The sequence below is a fragment of the Musca vetustissima genome, unplaced genomic scaffold (assembly GCF_032173495.1).
Source record: "Musca vetustissima isolate MV318-11 ecotype Yass unplaced genomic scaffold, APGP_CSIRO_Mvet_v1 utg16045, whole genome shotgun sequence".
NCBI classification, from domain to species: Eukaryota; Metazoa; Arthropoda; class Insecta; order Diptera; family Muscidae; genus Musca; species Musca vetustissima.
Window position 1 is genome coordinate 9202 of NW_026882574.1, and position 24290 is coordinate 33491.

A 24290-nucleotide genomic window follows, 5' to 3' on the forward strand; every position below is an offset into this window, starting at 1 on the left:
CCAAAGAAACAAACAGACATAATTTTGTACCACGCATTAAATTCGGTCGAAAACGACCGATTTCACCCAAATTCTGCACCAAATAATCAACGTGTGTTCGATTGAGATAAAATTTTGCACAATGCGATGTGCTGCAGCATAGCGCATCGCGGGTTTTAAGCTTGCTTTAAATCGGTCGATATTGTCATAAGGTTGTCCGATTCATATAAATGATACACAATCGACTCTAAGTCTCTTCGATTGAAATGACATTTTCCATAGTTGTAGAATTTTGTTATAGGACAATCTATTTTAACTGGCTGTCATCGTCAGCCATCTACATTGTTTTTTTAAAACCCTATATATATATATATATATATATATATATGCATATATAAAATACGTAAAAAGTGTTTAATTCAAGTTTTTTAATTTTTTAAATGTGATCGCCTTATTGCCACCAATAACTATACTCATCCAAAATACAGAAAGGATCATCGTTCAAAAATATTGGGATCAAAACAAACTTATAATAGCCGAGCTTATAAATATAATAAATAATTGATGTACCAACTAAAATTGCACAGTTTTCACCATTGGATAGACTTTGTGCACAGTAAGCTATCTATGGTTACAAAAATAATCACCTTTTTTTCTTTTTGGAAAATTATAGTTGTCTTAAATATCGTCTTTAGACTCCAAGATCCTTTGGACCAAACATTTTCCAAACAATTTGGAGTCGATTTACATACATTTGTTTCTCTGGCTTTCGAACTTTCGTAATATTTCTTTCAAACTTAGGATAAGTTCGAAGATGGCAAATATCGGTCTACTCCTTCTAGTACCATCACCCACAAAATGGTCAAAAATTTGCTGAATATTAACTTTATTGTAATGCAAACAGAATATCTCATTTGAACCAACGTTTGTACAACGTAATATTTTAACTAAGTTTTTTATAATCTTTGAAGATGGGACTTATCGGTCCACTTCTTTGCATTACCTCCTCCCCCAAGGGTTAAACATTTGGAACATTGGTTAAACATCGAATGGAGCAAATGGAATATTCTATTTCATCTAAATTTGGCACATGTACGATATAATCCCAACTTTGCACGTCGTAATAGTTTTAACCTATAGCCGGCCACTTTTTTACTTACTTCTTCTACAAATTGATTCTGACGCTAATAATTTCTATTTAATTGACCAATTTTCACAGCCTGTTTTTTCTAGCAGGAGTGTACATTAACTCTTAATTGATAGTTACATACTTTATAACACTGTGATACAAAATAACAAAAAAATTTTTTCAGGCTGAAAAACTTATACGGTCTGATATCATCATATTGAAAAAAAAAACAGAATAATATAAATCCGTTAGAAATAAAAGAAGTTATTCGCGTTTCAAATTAAAAATCTATTAACCACGTTTTTCTCTACATTTACCGTTATAAAACTAATTTTCGAAGTGACCCAGAAAAACCAAAGGTATTTTCGTGGTCCAGGGACTCCAACTAAATAGAATTGGTACATTAGAACCCCTGAATAATTTTCGTGCCGCACAGTGTAATATAGCACATCAACGTATTTACTGCACGTCGTCTAAAGGCGGGCTTATCGGCTACAGGGTTAATCAAATTTAATTAAAGTCCAAAGAAGGGACTCACCGGTCAATTTCTTCTGGTATATTCCTCACAAGACGTAAAAAGGAATCCTGGACTAGTTGCTCCTTACCCCTGTCAGGTCTGTAATTTTTCACAGACGGGTCAAAGATGGAGGAATGCACTGGTGCAGGCGTTTAATGTAGGGAAATAGAAATCTACAACTCATATAATCTTAACAATCTTTGTAGCGTTTTTCAAGAAGCAATCCTCGCTATCACGAAAGCGGCTGATATAGTCAAAACACTTACTGCCGATAATATATGTTGATAGTAAGGCGGCCCTCAAGGCTTTAAAGTAGTGCACTATAGAAGGTAACGAGATAGCCGACGAGCTTGCTCGAGGGGGTTCACAGTCGTTCAACCTTCCGATTGAGAGATCTGTGCAACCAACCATTGGCTATTTCATTGGCAAAATCCGCTTGTTCTTCGGCGAGGTAGTCGGCAACAGATGGTCAAGAGAACCTGGTTGCAGAATCTCAAAAGCTATCTGACCTGAATTCTTTCGCCGAAGAACTTCTTCGCTGCTGTCAAATAACAAGAGAGGGAGAGAGATTAATATCATTGTGGGGATCATAACAGGTCACTGCAAGATTATATCCCTCACATAGAAATGGGACTCCAACGGAGAGGATTACAGCCGTCTATGTCGTTTCCACGACAGAGGGGTCTACGATCCGAAACGACCCGAGTCTTACTCGGCCAACGTCTGTCACCTCAGCCCATTGTGTAAAAGCAATAGGGCTGCTACAACAACAACAACAGTCGTCTATGTGAGGACGAAGAGGAGCTGGAAAAATTGATCATATCCTCTGTAGATGTCCCTCTCTAACAAGAGAGGGAGAGAGATTAATATCATTGTGGGGATCATAACAGGTCACTGCAAGATTATATCCCTCACATAGAAATGGGACTCCAACGGAGAGGATTACAGTCGTCTATGTCGTTTCCACGACAGAGGGGTTCTCCGAAACGAACTATTTCTCGGCCAACGTCTGTCACCTCAGCCCATTGTGTAAAAGCAATAGGGCTGCTACAACAACAACAACAGTCGTCTATGTGAGGACGAAGAGGAGCTGGAAAAATTGATCATATCCTCTGTAGATGTCCATCGCAGAGTGGCAGAAGACATAAACAGTTTGGAAGGTATGAAATTGATAATCTAGCTTTCTTCTCCAAAATAGACCGCAATCAGATTCTAGGCTTTGTCAAAAATCTGGCATGGCTAAAATAATCATTTCTAGGCTCTCCAACTCCAACTATTTCTTCCACTCTTCCATTCTCTCTTACTTTCCCCTTTGCTTTCAGGTATCAAGGAGGATCACAATGGACAATTGTCTTTGAGTGAACGGTTGTTATTTACAACCGTACATCCCTAACCTAACCTTCTATATTAAACGACTTGAAAGTCCAATTTAATTTAAACTTTGTGCATCGTAATATTTTTGACAATTGTAGATCTGTCCGAAAGTTTCGATTTGATCCGTTAAATCAGTTTTTATTAAACCCAATTCAAGGTCGAAAATGGTATCCGTCTGTTGACTCTATCTGTTGCTTCCCCCACCCTATGTGGGTTGGAAATTTTATATAGAGCGAATGAATCTGTCGGCAACACAAACTGACACTTTTTCCATGTTTTTCAATTTCAGATAATTGCACAAATCCCGACGTCAGAACATTTCTGCTCTGAGCTAGGGTAACACAATGATATTTATGAAGCCGCTTGTAGTTTTAATTAAAACACATTCTTTTTTATTTTAGATTTGCTTTAATTTTGAATGTAACTCATTTAAATTTTATTTAAAGAGAGATGCATTGCAGAACACTCTAATAATAATAATTATAATAATGTCGTCTTTTTTCATTCTTTATGGTTGTTGTTGTTGTTTTGTTGAGAGTTTTTGTTTTATAATTTTAAATTATCATAAATATGTTCATATATGTAAGATTTTTTGTATTCATGTATGTCTCTATTTATATATATATATAGCATATATGTACGTAAGTATGTAGTGTGTATATGTAGGTTTGTCTATACTTTGTTTATGCAAGGAGTTATGTTCGAATAATCGGATTATAATTATAATTAAATTAATAAACTTAATAAACATTGCCTTTATCTAAGAGTTTCTTTCTTTTTTTTTAATATAATTAAATTTTTCGTATTTTTCTTTGTATATTGTAACTTTATCGCCATCATCGTCCTTGTGACCCATTTTTTTGTTTCTTTGTCTATGAAACACTAAAACAACTACAACTTTATTTTGTAAATTTATTCAGTGCTGATATCCGTTCTTGCTGGGCGATATGTTCTTTTGCTCCGCTAAAATTAGAAACAAACAAATTAATAACTATATATACGCCGATTTAGGAGATTAGATTAAGCCGACTTACATGTAACGTGTGAGTTCTTCAATGTCGACTAGCATTGCATCCTGACTGTCGTGTAAGTCATCGCGTTCCATGAGATAATTAACAAGGGTTTCGTTAAGTTCTTCAATGTGTGTGTGTAGGCTGTTGACCAATATCTGCAGCTGGGCGATATTCATTTCGGTTAACATTTGCCGTGACACACGACGTTTATCCGCCGTCATTCGTACACCGACTTTCTCCAAGGAACCTCGTATAATAGCCGTTATTGGCGACACGGATTGATTTTGTCGTTCAATCTAAATAAAACAAGATAGTATATTTGGATTAGATAAATAATTCGATATTAATGAAAATATTATATTTTTGTGGCCAATCATTTCAATTTTTTGAAAACAAACGAAAATTATAAATTTAAATATAGAGTAAATCTCGAGATCATTCAGTCTCCTGTAGATGTATCATGATAGTCACTTCTATAACTGAATTTGTAACGATCTACACATAAGTTGTTACCCGCCATTCTAGAATTAATTTGGTTACCTATATGGATCAATCCTGTGGATCGGATAGGTGCATTATTTCCATTCCATGGTTCCCTAAAAGACGCTGTGTCTATGTCTAAAATCTAGACACATGCAGTCTAGGTTAATTTCGATCTCCAGTAAATCTTTGGTGTGAATCCGACACACGTTGGTTTCATATGAGATTTACAAATTTTCTATATGTTAACTCTTGTTGGGAAGTACTAGAAGCTGTAGGCTTGGTAGATATTACATTCGCATAATTTTTTTATTTATTTATTTTTTTTTAAGAAAATTATGAAGAAAAATTATGGGAAGGTTCCTGAAAGAGTGGTCCGATATTAGCTATGTTCGAACTTGATTTAAATTTGGAAGAAATATTAGTTTATTTAATGTGGACCAAATAGGTCCAGAGTTATCGTGCGCAAGATAGACGAATGGCGGGCATTTGTAAATCGACTTGATTTTGACAATATTTCGAGGATACCCATTTCCATCGTATCGTAGTGTATATACCCTCATTAGGCATAAACCTGGGGAATTACAAGTACATATACAGGTGGAACTCATGAGCCTGATTCGAATAGCCAGACACTCGATAGCCGAGTGGTAAAGTTTTAAAATACCAATACAATTTGCCACTTACCTCCATTTGCATATGGGCCATTTCTTTGGCCTGTGCCAATGCCATTCTGGCTTCTATCTGTAATTTGGCTTGTTTGGTAAAGAAATCACACTCCAGATCCTCGCTGCTGTATATGACTGGCATATCCGGTTCTTTTGTGTTCTGTGTCTGTTTGCCTGTGCTACCGTTATTATTGATGGTGTTATTGGAACAACTAATCGACAGTGGTCGGCCATGATATGGATGTAATTGAGAATTATCTGTCACTTGGCTGGTCACCGCCACCGGTGTACCGCCAAAATTGTGAATGCTATACTGGGTTTTAGATTTCGATAGTTTGGGACAAGTCTCCGAATCCGAGCTATGACTTTCTGTGTCCGATGACATGCCTGTAATGCGAGAAAAATCTATAAGAGAACCATGAATTGAAGGCCTCCCACAGAGATGTTTCCAATATTAAACATACCGCTTTGCAAACGCGATTCGGTTCCCGATTTCCATGGTAATCTCTCCTGCTGATCATTGCAATTTTCCTCAGCTCCCATGGCCAAGCGACGTCGTATTTCCTCTCGATCATTGCGTCTCTATAGGAAGATAAACAAATTCGATTAGTTGTGCTAATTATTTTTGATACAAGAGAACGCCACAGAATGGTCGATTGCTTTCACTCGAACTCTTACACTGTATCTCTTCGATTCCTCTACATTTGGATCGGTTACTCTTAGGAATTTATCCACAATATTGTATAGGAACTCAGCCTCACAAAAGGATGCATCCTTTGTGAATAGAGTCAATTCAATGTTCGTGAATTTACTTTGGCTGTACACCCGTGGAAACATTCCATCGACACAATCGCCCTCATTTTGGGAGCAAGATTTGTATTTGTACAGCAAACGACGATTTAAATTTGGCAATAATTTAAATTTCAAATCAAACATGAATTTTTCAAACATCTTTGATGTGTTGATGCAAAAACAAAACAAAAAAGGAAAATATCACAGAGAGGTTGTAAAGATGAAAGCGATGTTTATTTTATTTTTTTTTTTTTCAATAAAACCTCTTCTACCCGCTTGAGTATGTCACCCCACCGACAGTTTAGCACTGATTGACCAGCACGTAAATGTTCTCATGATTTTTTATCCTTCTTTTGAAGCGTTCGATCGATATGCGGTTCATAGTCACAAACACTCTACCTATGTTGAGCGTGTTGCCTTGCCTGCTGCTTCTGTTCAACCCTGATCTTAGACAAGGAGTGGAGTGAGAAGACGCGCGTGTGTGTTCGTGTGTGAGACAGAGAGAACGTAAATATTGTATCTGCCCATAAATATCGAGCAGATGTTCCTGTTTTTTAAGAACAAAAAAACGCTAGGAGATCTGTATAGAAATTCCGCAAACATTTATTGGTGTAAATTTATCTTCCTTTCCATGTAAAATTGAAAAATTTCTCAAATTTCCTGCGATGTGAAAATTTGTTGCCCAACAGAAATACTTGGAAAAAAATTAGATTTAGATTCCGAGATGTTTGCTAATAAAACAGGATGTTTTGTATATAATTTTTATTATAATTTTCATATGAATATTAAAATTGGAAAAAAAAAAATTGTACAACATTTTAAAATATTATGTAAATGAAACGGTTCACTCATTTCGTTCTGCAATAGTTAAGCATTTTTACTTCGTAATTTCTTCTTCACGTTTCAAAAGTATCAGTAGCATATTGTATTGATTATTGTCCATTATATGTGTGGAGTGTCTCATATCATTTGTTCGTTTAGACAACCATGAAGTAAATGTTTGTCTACCTCCCACAAGTTTTCTTCTAAGAAGCAACCCGCACACACATACACATGTATTTACCTACACTCGACTAGACACCACTAACCCACACCCAAAACAGATGTACGAAATGCAATAATTGTTACTCTAAGCGTTTCAATTAGGGCTGGGGTTACACTGATCAGTACTCTGCACTCTGTTTCTTTCATCTTCTTAGGTAAAGACGATGAAGGGACAAATACACCATATGGAGGATATTTGAGTACTTGTTCCTATTGTTAAGTTGGTGAGATTAGTCGATGAAAGGAATTTCATTTGATCGATATCTTACAGGATGCACATGTGCATATTTGCACTTGCGCATATACATTAGGTTGGGTATACACATAAAATGCATTACTCGTGATATTCGAAAAAAAAAAACAGAGAAAATTCTACCTGATACTCTTAAATATTTAGATAAAATGGTGTGTGCAACGATGATTACCATTATCCAATGCGGTTTTAAAGATGATATTCTGCTGCAATTTATCTACTGGTGCTTACGCATTACTTATTTTTATGGTTGCATGTAAAATTGATCTCTTTATTGCAATGCATCATAAAGGACTGAAAATCCCATATTACCGTAATTTGTAACAGAGTTTTTTAATCAATTTTGAGTATAGAGTTGTGGAAAACCCTCCAAAATACCCAAAAGCTAGGATATCAACATACGAGACGTATATTAAGACGTTAACCGATATGCTTACGCAGGAAAGTTTTAACATCCATGCAATCAATTTTGATCGCTATTATATACAGTAACACTCTACCACTCTAAAAGGGTTGAAAAACTTCTTTCAGCTGATGCTGTGGTTACCGGTATCGTTATTAACATTTGCAACAATCTTTCGCTTACCACATAGTAATCCACAGATCCACTTTCAGATATTTGTCATAAAATTGTATGATTTTTTTGAAATCTTTGTATTAAAATTTTAACTTTTTTTTTAAATTTTAACTATTTTTTAATTTCGGAATCTTCTAGTTCTTAGATTCGTTTAGATTCTCTTCTATAGATTCGTTAAATATTTAAACACAATCATGCTGCTCAACTCATCGTGTTTCACAACATGAATGTAGTCGTTTTAAAGATTGATTTCCTTCTCTAAATTTTCTGCATAGAGTAGCAGACCTCTTTGGATTTTCTAAAGAATGAGCAAATGTCCAAAATTTTAGAAATTTCGCGAATCTTCGAAGCTGCATTAAAACTTAATTTTAAAATGTGAAAAGAACAATGAATGTATACAACAGAAATGAATTTTGATTTAATAATAGTCTGCACTCCATTATAATTGCCTGACCTCTCAAAAGGGACGTAGCAAAGGTACTTTTTTAGATACCTTGCCAAAAATCTTATACATATATAGTTTCATCTGCTAAAACATAAACAAATAAATCAACGATATTCAGGAGGCTTTACTTCCCTCAAGGCGATGCCTTCCCTTTCACACAATAAAATTGTCTCAATGGCCACATTAACTGTATATCGCTCATTTGCTGCACGACAGGCATAACTTAAAAAACACGATTTTGCAGAAAATGCATTTTATGTTTTCAATTTACTCACACTTTGTATGGGACAGAGGAACTTCTACAGCTTCTCAATTAGAGTGTATAAGAGATTTTCATATGAATTTTTTACACAACATGATGTCTATTAAATATATCTGAAGCTTGTTTGTCCGTAACATGTTCCACGAGGGTGGTTCGCAAACTTCTTAGCCTATCAATGAAAGAGAATAGTTATATTTTCAAAAATATTTTTATTTTTCAATATAATCTCCTGTAACTTCAATACACTTAGTCCAACGCTTTTCTAGCAATTCCATTCTTAGAATTATATAGTTTTCCTCAAGGTCTTTCAAATAGTGGTTTACAACTGTAATTGCATCTTCATTTGAGGTAAAACGCTTGCCAGCAAGGATTTTTTTAGATTCGGGTACAAGTAAAAGTCACTGGGAGCTAAATCAGGAGAATAAGGTGGGTGGTCAAGCAATTCGTATTTTAATTCGTTGATTATTATAAAATTATTTTTTATGTTGTAAGCTAGGACGTTTTTCTCGAATTTGAATTGATCCAAAAGGTTGCAATAGTACTCTGAATTTATTGTTTTACCCCTTTGCAGATATTCAATCAATAAAATTCCTTTGAATTCCAAAAAAAAAAACCTTGGCATAACCTTACCACCCGATTGAATTGTTTTTGCCTTCTTTGGGGCACTTCCTTCAGCTTCTGTCCATTGTTTGGATTGTTCTTTTGTCTCTGGAGTATAGTGGTGGTTCCATGCCTCATAAACATAAACATATCATAAATTCAACAACCCAATTTTTTACTGTTGCATTTGAAGGAGCAGTTTCTCCTAACACATTCATATTCATTATGAATTCCTTGTCCCGATAAACCATTTTTATGTAAATATTTAATGACAGCACGCATTTCCAATTTGTCTATTGTAAAAAAATTGCGGAAGCGTCTTTTTTGAACACCTGTTTCTACACGAAGGAGTTGCCAGATCGAAACAAGATTTAACATATGTTCATAACAGAGATGAAACACTTAACTTTTTTCTGTTTATACCGCGCTATTTCTGCTAGGATAAGAAGTTTCCGAACTGCCTTCGTATACGTGTTGAAACATCTTTCATTCTCGATTTAAAAATAGTATGCCGACTTTACAAAAATCACCTTTTGCTAAATCTGAAAATGGGATACAAGAAACACGTGGCGGGACCGGGTATTATTTAAAATGGGGAAAAAACTCATTTCCAATACTTTTGCCCGTATAGGAACAAATCAAAATATTTAGCGATTTTTAATATTTTATGCACAATCTATGCTCTTCTTTACACTTTTAATGTGGTATGGCATATTCTCCACAAATTGTTTATGATTCCATCCGGGATTTTGTTGTTCATCTTGTAGAAATTTGGGGAACTCTAGTGGAATTAAACATTTTCTGATGCAAAAATTTCAGAATGGGCCCGTGCCCCTTGGGCCCTCCTCTGCGTACGTCCCTGGCACCTATAGTTTTTGGCAATGTATCCAAAGTTCCAAAACTTTATTTTTCTTTGTGCTTTTTGAAAAATTTTAATTTTAAGTGTCGAAGGCCTTGCTATAGTCATAACTTCTTATATTTATAATGACTTGTTTGAATAATAAAAATTAATAAAGCATAATTTAGATTCTGTCACTTTTTTAAGTGGTTATTATAATTACTATTATTATTATCATTATATTTATATGACTTCGTTGTCCGACATTCCCCATCTATTTCAATATACATATGTACATATGTATGTATACATTTCATAATTTGTCCGTACCTCTTCCTTCCAATTGCCCGCCGTATTATTGACAATCGATGTAAATAATTCCACTGTGTCGACACTTTCGTTCTCATCGTAGCACAGCGTATATAAATCGAAGACAAATCGCGAATCCTTCTTGTAATGTCGGCGCGAGTGATATTTCAGCGAATCGGTAACCAAATCTTCTTGTGGCATGTCATCATGACTGTTTCCGCCGATGTTGTTGTTGTTGTTGCAGTTGGTATTGTTATTATCTGTGGCAATAATGGTGGTCATGGTCAAAGCATATGTTTGCGTGTGTGCTAACGATGTCAGCCAACTATTTTATAATATATCTATCTGTATGTATGTTTGTATGTGGGTCTATCACAGTTAAACTACAATAATCACTTGAAAATATTGCCGATTTTCTTCTGTTTATTTTATTAGCATCATCGTTGACATTTATTTGCCGAAATTTAATAAGGTTTTTTTTTTGTTTTGGAAATTGGTTTTGTTGTTGTTCACTTTTTTGAGATTGTATTCGGTAAGTACATTCCCTTACTGGCTGGCTACAAACAACAACATCAATGCATACAATTGCCACTCGGCTTGAGCCACACTTTTTTTCATTTGAGTAACAAAATTACTTTTTTTGTTATTCGACTGACCCAGGAGACGAACGGACGGACGAATGAAAAAAAAAACATACTCTGTGGGGCCAATTGTGTAATGAAGTCAATTTTTCATCGCAATGCCGAATGTAAAGTGGGGTTAGTGTTATTTTATGGCTTTGTAAATTTTCAGTTGGCCGTTGTTGTTGTGCTTTTTTGTTATTGTTGTTGAAGTATGAATCAACCTGCAAGCCACAACACAGCGATGTATTAATCGTCCGAAACACGAAATGTTTGTTTATAACCGAATTTTTTGTTTAACTCTGCGCAACATTCGCCACACCGACAGACAGTTTATTGCCTGAACTTCAAATTACTACTGACTGGGAATATTCAACGTTCGCAGACAATGCAATTGGATATGAATTTTATAAGCGAGAAAATGAGACGAAAAAGAAAAAAAACATTAAAACGGTGAGCGGCAGCCACAACTGCTCTAGAGTAGCGTTAAACACAAAATCATCTACCGAAGAGCTTTAACCAACCATTCCCGTTTGGATTGAGCGAATGAACATCTGAGTAAATTGGGAATTGATTCCAAAGCAGATCTAGTTGTTGGTTCGTTGTTCGTTGATCGCTTCACCAAACCGAAACTGCCAAATTGTTGTAGTAGTTGTAGCTGGAGCCAGTTAGTCTTCGCCAGCCATGGTAGAAATAAACCTAAAATCAGATGAAGTAATGCGTGTTTGACGATCGTTGTTAATACGTACAATGTTCGTACATAAGTCGTATTAACTTGGCTATACTCGTAAACGAAAGTAATGTAGTACAACATTGTAATAATCACACACAAAAAGCACACAAGTGTATCGGTATGAACTACATACCGACATATATCAATAAACAATGTATTTCAGAGAGTATTAAAGCCCGTGCTTATTATATTTTTCCTCTATGGCCTAATATTTGTTTTATCGAAAAATTGTGTTCAGCGACGAAGCTAAAGTTGTCGATTTTGGATATGAGATCAAAGCAATGCTACCAATGCATGGGCTGATGACATCCTTGGACCGTACTTCTTCAAATATGTTGCTAATCGTAACGTTACTGTAAATGGTGAGTTAAGCAGTGAGGTGATATCCAACAAGAGCTTGACCTGCATTGTATGTGGTGTCACACAGAACTCGTGTAACAATTTGTTTGTACATTGATATTCTTAGACCACTTTTTGAATATACCACGTATATCCGATTGACTCTACGTTTCTCATTATAGCTTCCATTTAAAAATAAACACAGTGCAACCTATTACTTTCAAACGTAACAAATTAAGCACTTTTCTTACTAAATTATGGTAGGGAGACAGCTTTGGCAATGGCTTTTTCTATATGAAGCCCTCATTCTACATCACTAACATAGATCCATAGGTATCGAAGGAACCACAATATTTCTCAAAACGAAATTTCGGTGGCGGTTACTTAATACTCCCACATTTAATGGAATCTGTTCAAGTCTTGGAAGACAAATTATTGCCATTTTGGGAAAGCAGCAACAACGAACGACTCGATTATCAGCAGGACAACGCGTCAGTTCATTAAAGTCGCCATATTCATGGTTACAATACAAAAATATTCAAACTATGAACTGACCCACATGTTCTTCCGACCAGAATCCGATCAAGAACATATGGGGAATCTTGTCTCATCGTGTCTATGCAAAAAAACAACGTCAATACCAAACTGAATTTAATCTCAAAGAAGTGATTATCGACGAATGGCGGTCAATCGAAGAAAATTTGGGAAAAAATTTGATAGATAGATAGTATGATGGATAGAATTTTTGAACTTATTCGAAATGTAAGTTAAAAAAAAAATTGATCTAATTATGTAAAAGTGCGTCAATATTTATGAAACATCAATAAGTTTGACAGTGCAGAATTAGGCGAAACCATAAAGAGTAAATGAATTATTTTTGTCGAATAAATATGTATGTATTTATCATATTACTGTCTACAATAGCTTAATGGGTTCATTTTTGTTTGTCAACTAAAATAGCAATTGAATTAAAGATGCGTCTATAGTTATGACACGCAGTGTAGTATAGAATCTTTCTTTATGAATCATATTTCTAGAAAACCTTTCCCCCTAGAAACATAAGTTTAATTCGAGATGAAGATGGATATTTAGAATATTGATTATACATCCTAATATTTAATGGATAGGCTCCCTATATAGGACCCTATCCATAAAATGTTAACATAAAACAAGTTAAAGGACAAGTAAAATACGTCACAAGGGATCCTGTTGGGCTCAGATCCGTCATTTCGATGTTATATTCTGTGAACGACTGGAATTTGTTAGACACGTAAATTTCAGCCTGAGAGGGGTGAACAAAGTGTGCGACGACATAGTATGACATACAATTAATTTAACTGGTCAACATACATATCTCATTCTTATTTTCATGAGATGAACCTACTGTCAGATTAGATGATTATTTTATAAGGTCTATTGTCTAGCGGTATAAGAAAAAGAGTGGCCCTAAAATTTTTTGACACCAAATTTGAAAATAAATTAATTCAAGGATTTCTTGTTTGTTATCCGTCATCTCGATGTTATATTCTGTGACCGACTGGAATTTGTTAGACACGTAAATTTCAGCCTGAGAGGGGTAAACAAAGTGTGCGAGGAAATAATATGACATACAATAAAGTTAACCGGTGAACATACATAGCTCATACTTATTTTCTTGTGATGGACCTACTGTCAGATTAGATGATTATGTAATAGACAGAAAATTATAGAAGCCAACAACGTTAGATAACAATGCATCAGCAGAAGAGAAAAGAATATTTAAGTCACAGTCCGATCTATATAAAAAAGCCAACATCTACGCAAAATCATTATTGTTAAGTGCAGTTAGTGATGATATCTACGATACCTGGGATGCTTTGAAGTTACAGTTTGAAGCGCAGTCTAAGGATCAAGTACTTAATATATGTATTGATTTCTTCCAATTTGATTGGAATCCAAGTCACGAGGTCTCAATGCACATTGCAAGATTGAAGACATTGTGGCTGGAATGGAATAAGGAATTAAGCTCAAGAGTCCAAAATGTACTGCCAGATCTTCTCCTAGTGTGTAAAATTTTACCAAGCCAATTTGAAACATTTAAATCCAGTTGTAAGTTGTTATCAAAGAATGAAGAAAAGTCTGTCGACGAGATGACTGCTCAGCTATGTATGTTTCAGCGGGCATCAAGATAAACGACACATACAGAAACTATTGCAATCAGAATGAAATGTAAATGTTAAGATGGACAATCGTTTATGCGAGTCCTGAATTCTTGATAATGCACATCGGTTGCCTTTTGGAAGAAGAACTAATGTCGTAGCTCCTGATGAGTTAATTTCGGCGGACGTATGTGGACCGTTCGTGGAATCGTTTGGTAAAAATAAATATTTGTTGATGTTCAAAGATGCATTCACGAAATATCGTTTCGGTTACTTACTAAGACAAAAAACCGAAGTAAAAGATGCACTCAAGATGGTATTAAATTTAGCAAAGACCCAAGATTACCCCATTAAAGAGTTGCTGACTGATAATGGAGGAGAATTCGACAACAATGAGGTTCGTGGTATATTAAATCAATATGGTGTTACGCACAGGTTTACGGCTCCATATACACCTCAACGAAGACAGAGATGCAAAGCAAATTTTGGTTGATGACAATATAGAAGATCATGAATTAGAACAGTTCAATGATAATGATGGTGTTGAAATCGAAGATGAATCAAAATCTTGGTGATACAAATACATGGGCTCTTGAAACTCTTCCTAAGGGTGGCAAGGCTCTTCCTTCAAAATGGGTCTATAAGATAAACCCCAAGCCAGATCGTTCTATTGATAAATATAAAGCAAGGCTGGTAATCAAAGGATTTGCTCAACGAGAGGGTGTTGATTATAATGAGACATTTAGTCCAGCTATATTAAGTATAGCAGCAAGTCCGAACATGTGCCACGCCCAATTTGGTGTGTTAGCGGCGTTTTTATACGGAGAACTGGAAGAAAACATTAACAGCCAGATGGATACTCAGATCAATCTATCATAGTGTGCAAGCTAAAATGAAGTCTTTACGGGTTGAAACAAGCTCCAAGGTGCTGGAATAGGAAATTTGGAAACCTTCTTATGAAAATTGATTTCAAATCTTGCTAGTCTGGTAAATGGTAAAAAAGTTATACTTGTCCTATATGTGGACGATGGACTTGTTGCTGGCACTAGTCAGAAAGAGTTAGAAATATTTTTAATTGAGTTAAAAAGAGAATTCAAAATTATATGTAAAGAAGCTACGTATTTGTTTGGGTCTTGAAATTGAAAGGAATAATGAAGCGATTATGATATCCCAAGAAGCTTTTGCCTAAAACCTATTAAAAAAAATTCAATTTTTATACCCTTCACCACACTGTGGTACAGGGTATTATGTCTTTGTGCATATGTTTGTAACAGGCAAAAATAATCGAGATAGACCCATGGTTCCTTTTGAGAATATGCATAGAATCACTTTCTGAGTCGATTTATGCATGCCCGTCCGTCCGTCCGTCCGTCCGTCTGTCCATGTTAAATTGTAAACAAAGTGCAGGTTTCATTTATGATCCGAATTGGATGAAATTTGGCATAGGTCACTTATTTGGCCCAAGAACGAACCCTATTGAAATTGGGAAAAATCGGTTCAGATTTAGGTATAGCTCCCATATATATATTTAACCGATTTAATGTAAACGGTCCTTATATAACTTTCGATTTGCACGAAATTTGGTACAGCCTAATCATTTAGGTCTTGGCATCATTAGGTCTAGAATGATGCCAAGTTTCGTGAAAATCGGTCTAGATTTAAATATAGCTCCCATATATAGTTTCGTCCGATTTCATGTAAATGGTGTACCAAAGTCCCTATATATCCTTCGATTTGCACGAAATTTGGCATAACGTACTGAATTGAGCCTAGAGTGATGTCTGGCAAGTTTTGAGAAAATCGGTTCAGATTTAGATATACCTTCCATATATAGTTTCGTCCGATTTCATGTAAATGGTGCCCCAAGGTCCCTATATATCTTTCGATTTGCACGAAATTTGGCACATCGTACTGAATGAAGCGTAGAGTGATGTCTGCCAAGTTTTGAGAAAATCGGTCCAGATTTAGATATAGCTCCCATATATAGTTTCGTCCGATTTAATGTAAATAGGGTACCAACGTCCCTATATATCTTTCGATTTGCACGAAATTTGGCATAATGTACTAAATTGAGCCTAGAATGATGTCTGCCAAGTTTCGTGAAAATGGGTCCTGATTTAGATATAGCTCCCATATATAGTTTCGTCCGATTTCATATAAATGGTGCACCAAAGTCTCTATATATCCTTCGATTTGCACGAAATTTGGCATAACGTACTGAAGTGAGCCTAGAGTGATGTCTGCCAAGTTTGAAAAGCCAGATTTATATATAGCTCCCATATATACTTTCGTCCCATTTAAGCAAAATGGTGCACCAAAGTCGCTATATATCTTTCGATTTGCACGAAATTTGGCATAACGTACTGAATTGAGCCTAGAGTGATGTCTGCCAAGTTTTGAGAAAATCGGCCCAGATTTAGATATAGCTCCCATATATAGTTTCGTCCGATTTACTGTAAATAGGGTACCAACGTCCCTATATATCTTTCGATTTGCACGAAATTTGGCATAATGTACTAAATTGAGCCTAGAATGATGTCTGCCAAGTTTCGTGAAAATGGGTCCTGATTTAGATATAGCTCCCATATATAGTTTCGTCCGATTTCATATAAATGGTGCACCAAAGTCTCTATATATCCTTCGATTTGCACGAAATTTGGCATAACGTACTGAAGTGAGCCTAGAGTGATGTCTGCCAAGTTTCAAGAAAATCGGTCCAGATTTATATATAGCTCCCATATATACTTTCGTCCGATTTCATGTAAATGGTGCACCAAAGTCGCTATATATCTTTCGATTTGCACGAAATTTGGCATAACGTACTGAATTGAGCCTAGAGTGATGTCTGCCAAGTTTTGAGAAAATCGGCCCAGATTTAGATATAGCTCCCATATATAGTTTCGTCCGATTTACTGTAAATAGGGTACCAACGTCCCTATATATCTTTCGATTTGCACGAAATTTGGCATAATGTACTAAATTGAGCCTAGAATGATGTCTGCCAAGTTTCGTGAAAATCGGTCCTGATTTAGATATAGCTCCCATATATAGTTTCGTCCGATTTCATATAAATGGTGCACCAAAGTCTCTATATATCCTTCGATTTGCACGAAATTTGGCATAACGTACTTAATTGAGCCTAGAGTGATGTCTGCCTTGTTTCGTGAAAATCGGTGCAGATTTAGATATAGCTCCCTTTTATTATAAATTGATTTTAAGTAATTGACGCACCAAGGAACCAATAGGCTGATAGGAACAAAACGTTTTGAAATTAGTATAACCTAACCTGTGACAAGTTTGTTTGAAATCGCTTAATATTTGGATAGAGCTTCCATATACATTTTCGCCCGATTTCAAGTAAATTGGGCATCAAACTCCTCATGTTAGTCAGATTGACATCAAATTTTGCACAACGTACAAAATTGAGCATAGAATTACGTAGTTACGTTTTGTAGAAGTACAGACATAGCCCAACGGATGACCTATTTATATTTGTTTGAAGTCGATTTACATACTTTATGGATAGATCCAGGTAGATTCACATTTAGATAAATATCACATATTTTATTTCATCCAAGTTCATGTTAATAGTCCTGTTTAATATACCCATAGTGGTGAAGGGTATCATATAGTCGGACCCGTCCGACTTTACTACTTTCCTTACTGGTTCAGAATGCAGAGGCGCATCCACTGCAATTATTAAACAAATGGAATCTTCAAAATCAGGGGAAGAGAAAGAACAGGATGGAAAATTTCCATTCAGGCAAGCTGTAGGAAGTATCATGTATATTATGCTTGGTAGCCATCCTGATTTAGCGTATAGCATCGGATTTTTGTCAAGAACACTGGAGAACTCATCTTCTGAAGACATAGTTCGAGTTAAAAGAGTTCTTAGATATATAGCCGGTACCCTAAACTATGTAATTGCATACAACTGCAAATAAGATCCATAATTACAATGTTTTAATGATGCCGATTTTGGTGGATGTTTAAAAACGGGAAGATCTACATCCGGAATCGTAGTAAAATTTGCTGGCGGAGTAGTATCCTGATTAAGTCAACGACAATCAATGGCAGCTACGTCAACAACCGAAGCTGAAATAGTTGCAGCAACAGAAGCAACCAAAGAAATTATATGGCTATGTCGTTTATATTCAGAGATTATTGGTTACACAGAAAATCCTATATTACAAGTTGATAATTCAGCAGCTGTTAGACTTGCTCAAAATCCTGAATTTCATAAGCGAACAAAGCATATTGCACTTAAACATTTCTTTGTGCGTGAGCAGGTAGTTGAGAGAAAGTTAGACGTCAAGCAAATTGGTACTCAAGAACAACTAACAGATATAATGACAAAACCATTGCCAACCTCCAGGCTGCAGTATCTGCGTGACAAGTTGGGAATTCGAAATGTTAACATCATATAACAGGGGGAAGTGTTGAAGTTCTTAATTTTGTGTTATGTTTTTTTTTAACTTGTTTGTTATAATAGTAGTTGTATAAGTTCGATACGTCCTGACTCAACTTCCCGAGCTCAGTCAATCACGTCTGCTGATTGACACCACGGGCATCTCCTCGGCAAGTTCCCTCAGCAGAGACCGTAGAGTGCAGATGCCACCAAGCGGTGGTTGTTGCTGTTTTGCTCTCCTTGCTTGACCTTTTCTCTCATTGGATTATGTAAATGTAGTAGTAAACGAAAACCGATCCTCTGCGATCACCGCAATCCTCTGTGAACACTTGTCGACTAAACTCCTTCGAGTTAACTCGTTAAATAACGTCTACGCGTTATCAGGCCTCTGTCGCCGCCCCAAATTACAAAGATAATTTTGTTGTATAAGAAAAGAATACCACCAATAAACCAAGACTTTTATTAAGATTATTAAACTAATCATCCTTGTGTTTTATTATTTTTCGAGCTTTCTTTCCTTTACCATACACCATTAACTGCTTGGGAGTTCTCTTGTTGTCGCTTCACCCCGCTCCCAAGAGTTAATTACTTGATCCCCCATCCATCACATCCACGGCGCCTAAACAGTAGTCATGGTAATATTTGTATTTTTCATGTACGTTAAATTTTTCCTACACTTTACTTCAATAAAAACTGTTACAATAATAGAATATGCCGATGATGCAAATACCTTACGTGTATGCAAACATTGTAAAAAGCATTCATCCCAATGTTCGAGTGTTTCGATATTGGCGCCCGCGCAGTTCTACCTGTATTTTGAAGTAGTATTCTAGCAGAAACACGTAAATTTAATGCCAAACAACAAATACAAACTGCACCATTAAAGGTGCGATATTGACAATATTCGGCAGAAGGTATCCGGTCCGATGTCTAAATTTCTGTGTCGAACTGCCAGACATTGAAATTTGTTACTATAATTCAAATTTTAAATAAAAAACACCGACGGGAAGTTTCACAAATTTTCATTTGTTGTTACTAATTCATAAAATTCTTAAGGAAAAACTACATGAGACTTATTGATTTCTTTCACATGGACGTGTATTTAGGACGAAACTCCAACCTATTAATAGCGTACGATTAAATTTAAAAATACTAATATATAGATGATTTATCTAAAAACGTATAAATTCGTTTGCATTTTTCTACATATTTGTGATTTTTTTGCTAATACAAACCTGTCTCTCTATCTCTTTTGCCATTTTCAGATGTTGTTGCAGCTGTTCCATATCTATTTCCGTTCCAATTTTATAGGCATCAAAGAGTTCTAAAACAATTGAACAAAATAGGGGTGAAATGCCATTTGACCATTATCGGTTCATCTTACCTAATGCGCTTGGTGATATTAAATCTGTGCTATTTCGGGAACCTCGATCCTTAACCGAATTCTTTAGATGCTGCGCCCACGACGAGAGTTTAGCATATTTGCTATTGCTTAGAATCTCCTCCTTGTCGCTGATCAACTGCTGATACTTGTGCAGCTCGGCTTCTTCTCGTTTGCGATTCGAACTGCTGTCCGACTTGTCGTGCTTACCGTTACGTTTCGGGTGCAGTATTCGACTGGCAATGCTTGGTTTGGAATGTGAGATCTTCTGTATTTTCGTCGTCGTCGTTTTGTCGTTGTGATTAGTGGGCTTCTTCGTCGATCGGGAGTTCTGCTGACAGCGTTTGTACTCAATGGCCACCGGTGGCAATTGACGATCATCATAGGAAGATTTTTGGTATTTCGGTTTTCGACGAGTTTCTGAGGGATTCGACGACGATAACTGCTGTTCCATACTGGAGTCTTCTGTCGTCTGTTTGGGAGTATCTTCTTCGTTTTGTGTGGGCATTGGAATGTCAACAGCATTGTCATCTGCCAAATCGGGTAGGACAGTGCTTCGTCTGCGATTCTCCTCACTTTGCTTATTGAAGGCTTCTAAATATCTACTGGAGTCAATCTGATCCTTTACCTGGGACAATGCAGCATCAGATATCTGGAAATGTCGATGAGCACATGGGTAATTATGGGAAATCACAATTAATTATATTTATTTTGCCATTGCAATGACTGCAATGATTACCTTTTCTCCATCTTCCATTATGGTCAGTGTATTATCCTGAGTATCTACCAAACGTCGATAGCCACTAACAAGTAGTCCAAATTCTCTTTCAACCTCCTGACCAAAGTCTCCGATTATATCAACCGGCGTAAGACCGAATGACATTTCGTCTTTCATCTCAGCATGGCGAGTATTGAAGCCATGATGGCCTTGATGGTGGATGTCCACGGTTAGTGGTGGTTCCGATTGATGTAACGACTCCTTAATGCTATGGGGACTAACGCCTCTCAGCAGATCTGGTCTGTTTTCCTTTTTAAACTGTGTTTCCATCTGCTGATGGTGATGGTGATTCTTGATTAGAATATCTGGTGTTATCGAAACTGGCATCTGTTCCTTTTGCGTGGTATTATTGTGTTCCGCTTCCAGCAATGTTAACTTGCTTTGGACGCCATCCTGCAAGTCGGTCAGATTGAATGGATTATTGTCCGATTGATGACTGTTGCGGTTGCGGTTGGCCTCATCGTCATCATCAAACGATGGACGATGACCTTTGTCGCAATCAACTAAATAGAGATCGCCCTCCTCTTCGTGGATATAGTCGAAGTTTTCGTGACGATGATTCGGATATCCATCTGGATTCATGGTTATAGACTGTGTGGTATTATTATTAAAGTTGTTCAACTCTATCTGAGATCTGTCTTCGGTTAGACTATCGAAACTATCCGCACTCAAATCCATATCATATTCTGACATGTCACTCTCGAATGAATCCGATGGGGAACTTGTTACGAAATGTTCAGACAGCGTATGGGCCAAGTGCTGGAATCCCGGATAGTTGGGGTTTATAATGCCTCTGGGGAAAAAGGAATGTTTTTGGGTGTGCAAAGATATTGTTGACGACGATGCTGAGGTCACAAATTCTTCGTCTACAAATACAAAAAATACAAATTAGACTTTATAAACTGGGCAGGGGAGAGAAGATACACCCACCCACCTTTCTCATCACTGTCATAATTTGATTTAGTCTCACTGCACAAATCGATCATGGAATGATCATCATAGTCATTGTCATCGGGCAGCTGCAGGCAATCGTCTACCATACCTTGGCCGCCTTTAGGTGGTGTCCTACAACGGTTCTGTTGCTGTTCCAAATGTTCGCACTTCGTAACGCTATACTGGTTAAAGTCATTATCGAACGAGTTCTTACTACTGTACAGGGCACATTCGTTATTGCTATTTTGGTTTTCGTGTGAACTAATCACGTCGCCGGGACCAGTGTCGTTTACATGATCGGCAACATTTTTTAATAACTGAAAAGAACAAAACAAAAACAGGTAATCTATTTTCAAATAAGTGCCCTTAGAAGCGCAACCACATACATTAATATTTTCAAAGTCTCGAACACAATCCTCATAGAAGCTCTTGTTTGTGTTGAATATCTCCTTAAAGCTTTTATAGGTGTTGCCACTGGTATTGGCTTCTTTGTCATAGCATTCATCGATCGGATCTGATGACTGAAGACTCGACAGATTTTTCGGTATCTCGCCACAACAATAATGCGAGAGGTTGTCGTTTAAGCCGTGCGCTGCCGAATATTCGGTCGGGGTTGAGCTTAAAGCCTTCTGCACGAATTCATCTGCTGTGGAGGCGTAATTGGTGGTCGTCGGCTCCCGGTAATAATGTCCGGTTCCCGTTGGTGAAATATTTTCAAATTTGTTGTGCTCGTTTCCAAGTGCTGAAATTAGGGAGTTTGTGCTTGTGTTGTCTCTTTGGATGCCAATAGGATTGAATACGTTTGCAGCGTAACCAGCTGTTGCTGATATATCGGGAACTCGCATAACGGTTTAGTCTAAACGAAACAGGAAAATAAAATGTTAATAACAAAATGATTTCTCCTACAAAAAAACTACAATCTGTGCTTAAAATCATGTTTTTTTTAATTGCAGTTATATATTAATGCTGAAATATTTAAATTGGATACACACTACATCAGAGATAACGTGAAAACCATTACTAAATAAGCATATTTCAATAGTGAAGTGTAACAAAAATCGATTGTCCTTAGGGTTTTTATACCCTCCACCATAAGGTGAAGTGTACAGATTTTTGTAATACCTTGGTATTTATCAGAACACACATAAAGTACAATTACAGTATTGAATATCAACAAATTTATGTTTATGAGCGGGTCTTGTTGCTATTTTTGCTTCTAAAGTTTCGGCGGATATAAGCTTATTAATAATTGAATTCTTTGAATACAAATTTTAGCAAATTTAAATGCACATAGATGTTTGATTCTCGGATTTAATTAAATGTTTACCAATATATTTATAAGACTTCCATATCACGTAGCGCAATAGCGCTTTTTGTACCCACCACGATTTAATACAAATAGCCCCTATATAACGGTATCCCTTATATTATTATTATTATTATTTTAATCTAGGTCATGGATCTTAGAATCAGAACTCTATTCCGAATGTCGTCTGATTTTCATCATTGTATTTTTCCCAAAATTTATATCCATTTTATGGAAAATGTGTACATACAATGATCGCGTGTACTACTACTTCTCAAATATTTTCTGTAATCTCACAAAAAAGTTCCTATACAATGTCAATCTATTTGAAAGAAATTAAGTATATTCAAAATTTTCAATAATTAACAAATGAAGGTTCAAAGAAATGATACGCTACCAATTCAATCCCAAAATATCTCAAAATAACAACTACGACGTGGTGCAATTAAAATAGCTCGATACTTAATTCGTGGAAATGCAAATACGCTTCGTAATATTTTTTGCAAAATTTTTCACAGTTTTCGATTTTTCAAACCTTCCCTAGACTTCCACGAACATTTCAAGACTAAGATAAGATAAACCCGTTAAGCCGTTCTCGAGTTTTAGCGAGACAAACGAACCATAGTGTGCTATGTCGACTTAGCATGTTTTAAAGTTCTTCACGTTTTTAGATACTACGGTCCTTAATTTAAATTCACTGAAATTTTGGTAATCATCGGCCAATTCAAACCCAAGTTATAAGCAAAAATCTACTTAGCATGGCACGTACGATTAAAGAAACTTCCATACTTTGAAAGCTTCTACTGAAAAACTCACTTTTCAGACTTAGCATACTATGGTTCGGAGGCGTCGATATATGTACATATGTATAGATGAACCTATAACTTCTAAAGAATATCTCATTAAAATTGCAAATGAAAATCACAACAAATCTTGAAGATATAGCCGATTTATTGTGTAAGCGACAGGTGGCAGCGAGAGTGATTCTCAAACTTTAAATGGGTCTTTCTCGAAACAGCGTTTTTACAATTGCCGGGCACGATAACTTAAAAACTAATAATCTAATCGGTTTCAAAATTTAACAAGTTATCCTGGACCTACATAGCTATTCTATGAACTAGGATAAACCAATCCGTAAAGATCTTTCCTATTTTCCAACAAAAATAATTTTCCCAGGTTTGCCATTTTGCTAATTTTCGAGCGAAGTCAATAATCCTAGTTCATACCAGAGCCAGGCGTATAGTATTTAATTTGCGTTGGAATTTGGAATTTTGAGATTCGGGTGTTCCAGTGATCGAAAAACAAGCGCGCCGTCGAAAAGAATGGCATTTCTTTAATTACAAAAAAGAACAACAACATTTTGTTAATGTTTTT

General features: G+C 36.1%; 1 protein-coding gene across 1 annotated transcript; it reads right to left on the minus strand.

Annotated features, from left to right (window-relative positions):
- Positions 1 to 3897: 3897 nt before the first annotated feature.
- On the minus strand, positions 3898 to 22476 carry LOC133329059 (schwannomin-interacting protein 1 homolog). The gene is made up of 9 exons (XM_061537556.1): positions 21997 to 22476; positions 21612 to 21927; positions 20639 to 21543; positions 19903 to 20551; positions 19754 to 19842; positions 5625 to 5742; positions 5180 to 5565; positions 4034 to 4308; positions 3898 to 3962 (listed from the first exon to the last, which is right to left on the minus strand). Exons 1-9 carry the CDS (start codon positions 22453 to 22455, stop codon positions 3899 to 3901), a joined length of 3261 nt encoding a protein of 1086 aa, XP_061393540.1. The 5' UTR covers positions 22456 to 22476; the 3' UTR covers position 3898.
- Positions 22477 to 24290: the final 1814 nt, after the last annotated feature.

Excerpts from the sequence above, each read along its gene's own strand:
- LOC133329059 (XM_061537556.1), bottom strand. The coding sequence starts at position 22,455 with ATGCGAGTTCCCGATATATCAGCAACAGCTGGTTACGCTGCAAACGTA. Across the intron at positions 20,552-20,638 it reads TAATGGAAGATGGAGAAAAG|ATATCTGATGCTGCATTGTC; the intron begins GTAATCATTGCA and ends CGACATTTCCAG. Across the intron at positions 3,963-4,033 it reads GAAGAACTCACACGTTACAT|CGGAGCAAAAGAACATATCG; the intron begins GTAAGTCGGCTT and ends TTCTAATTTTAG.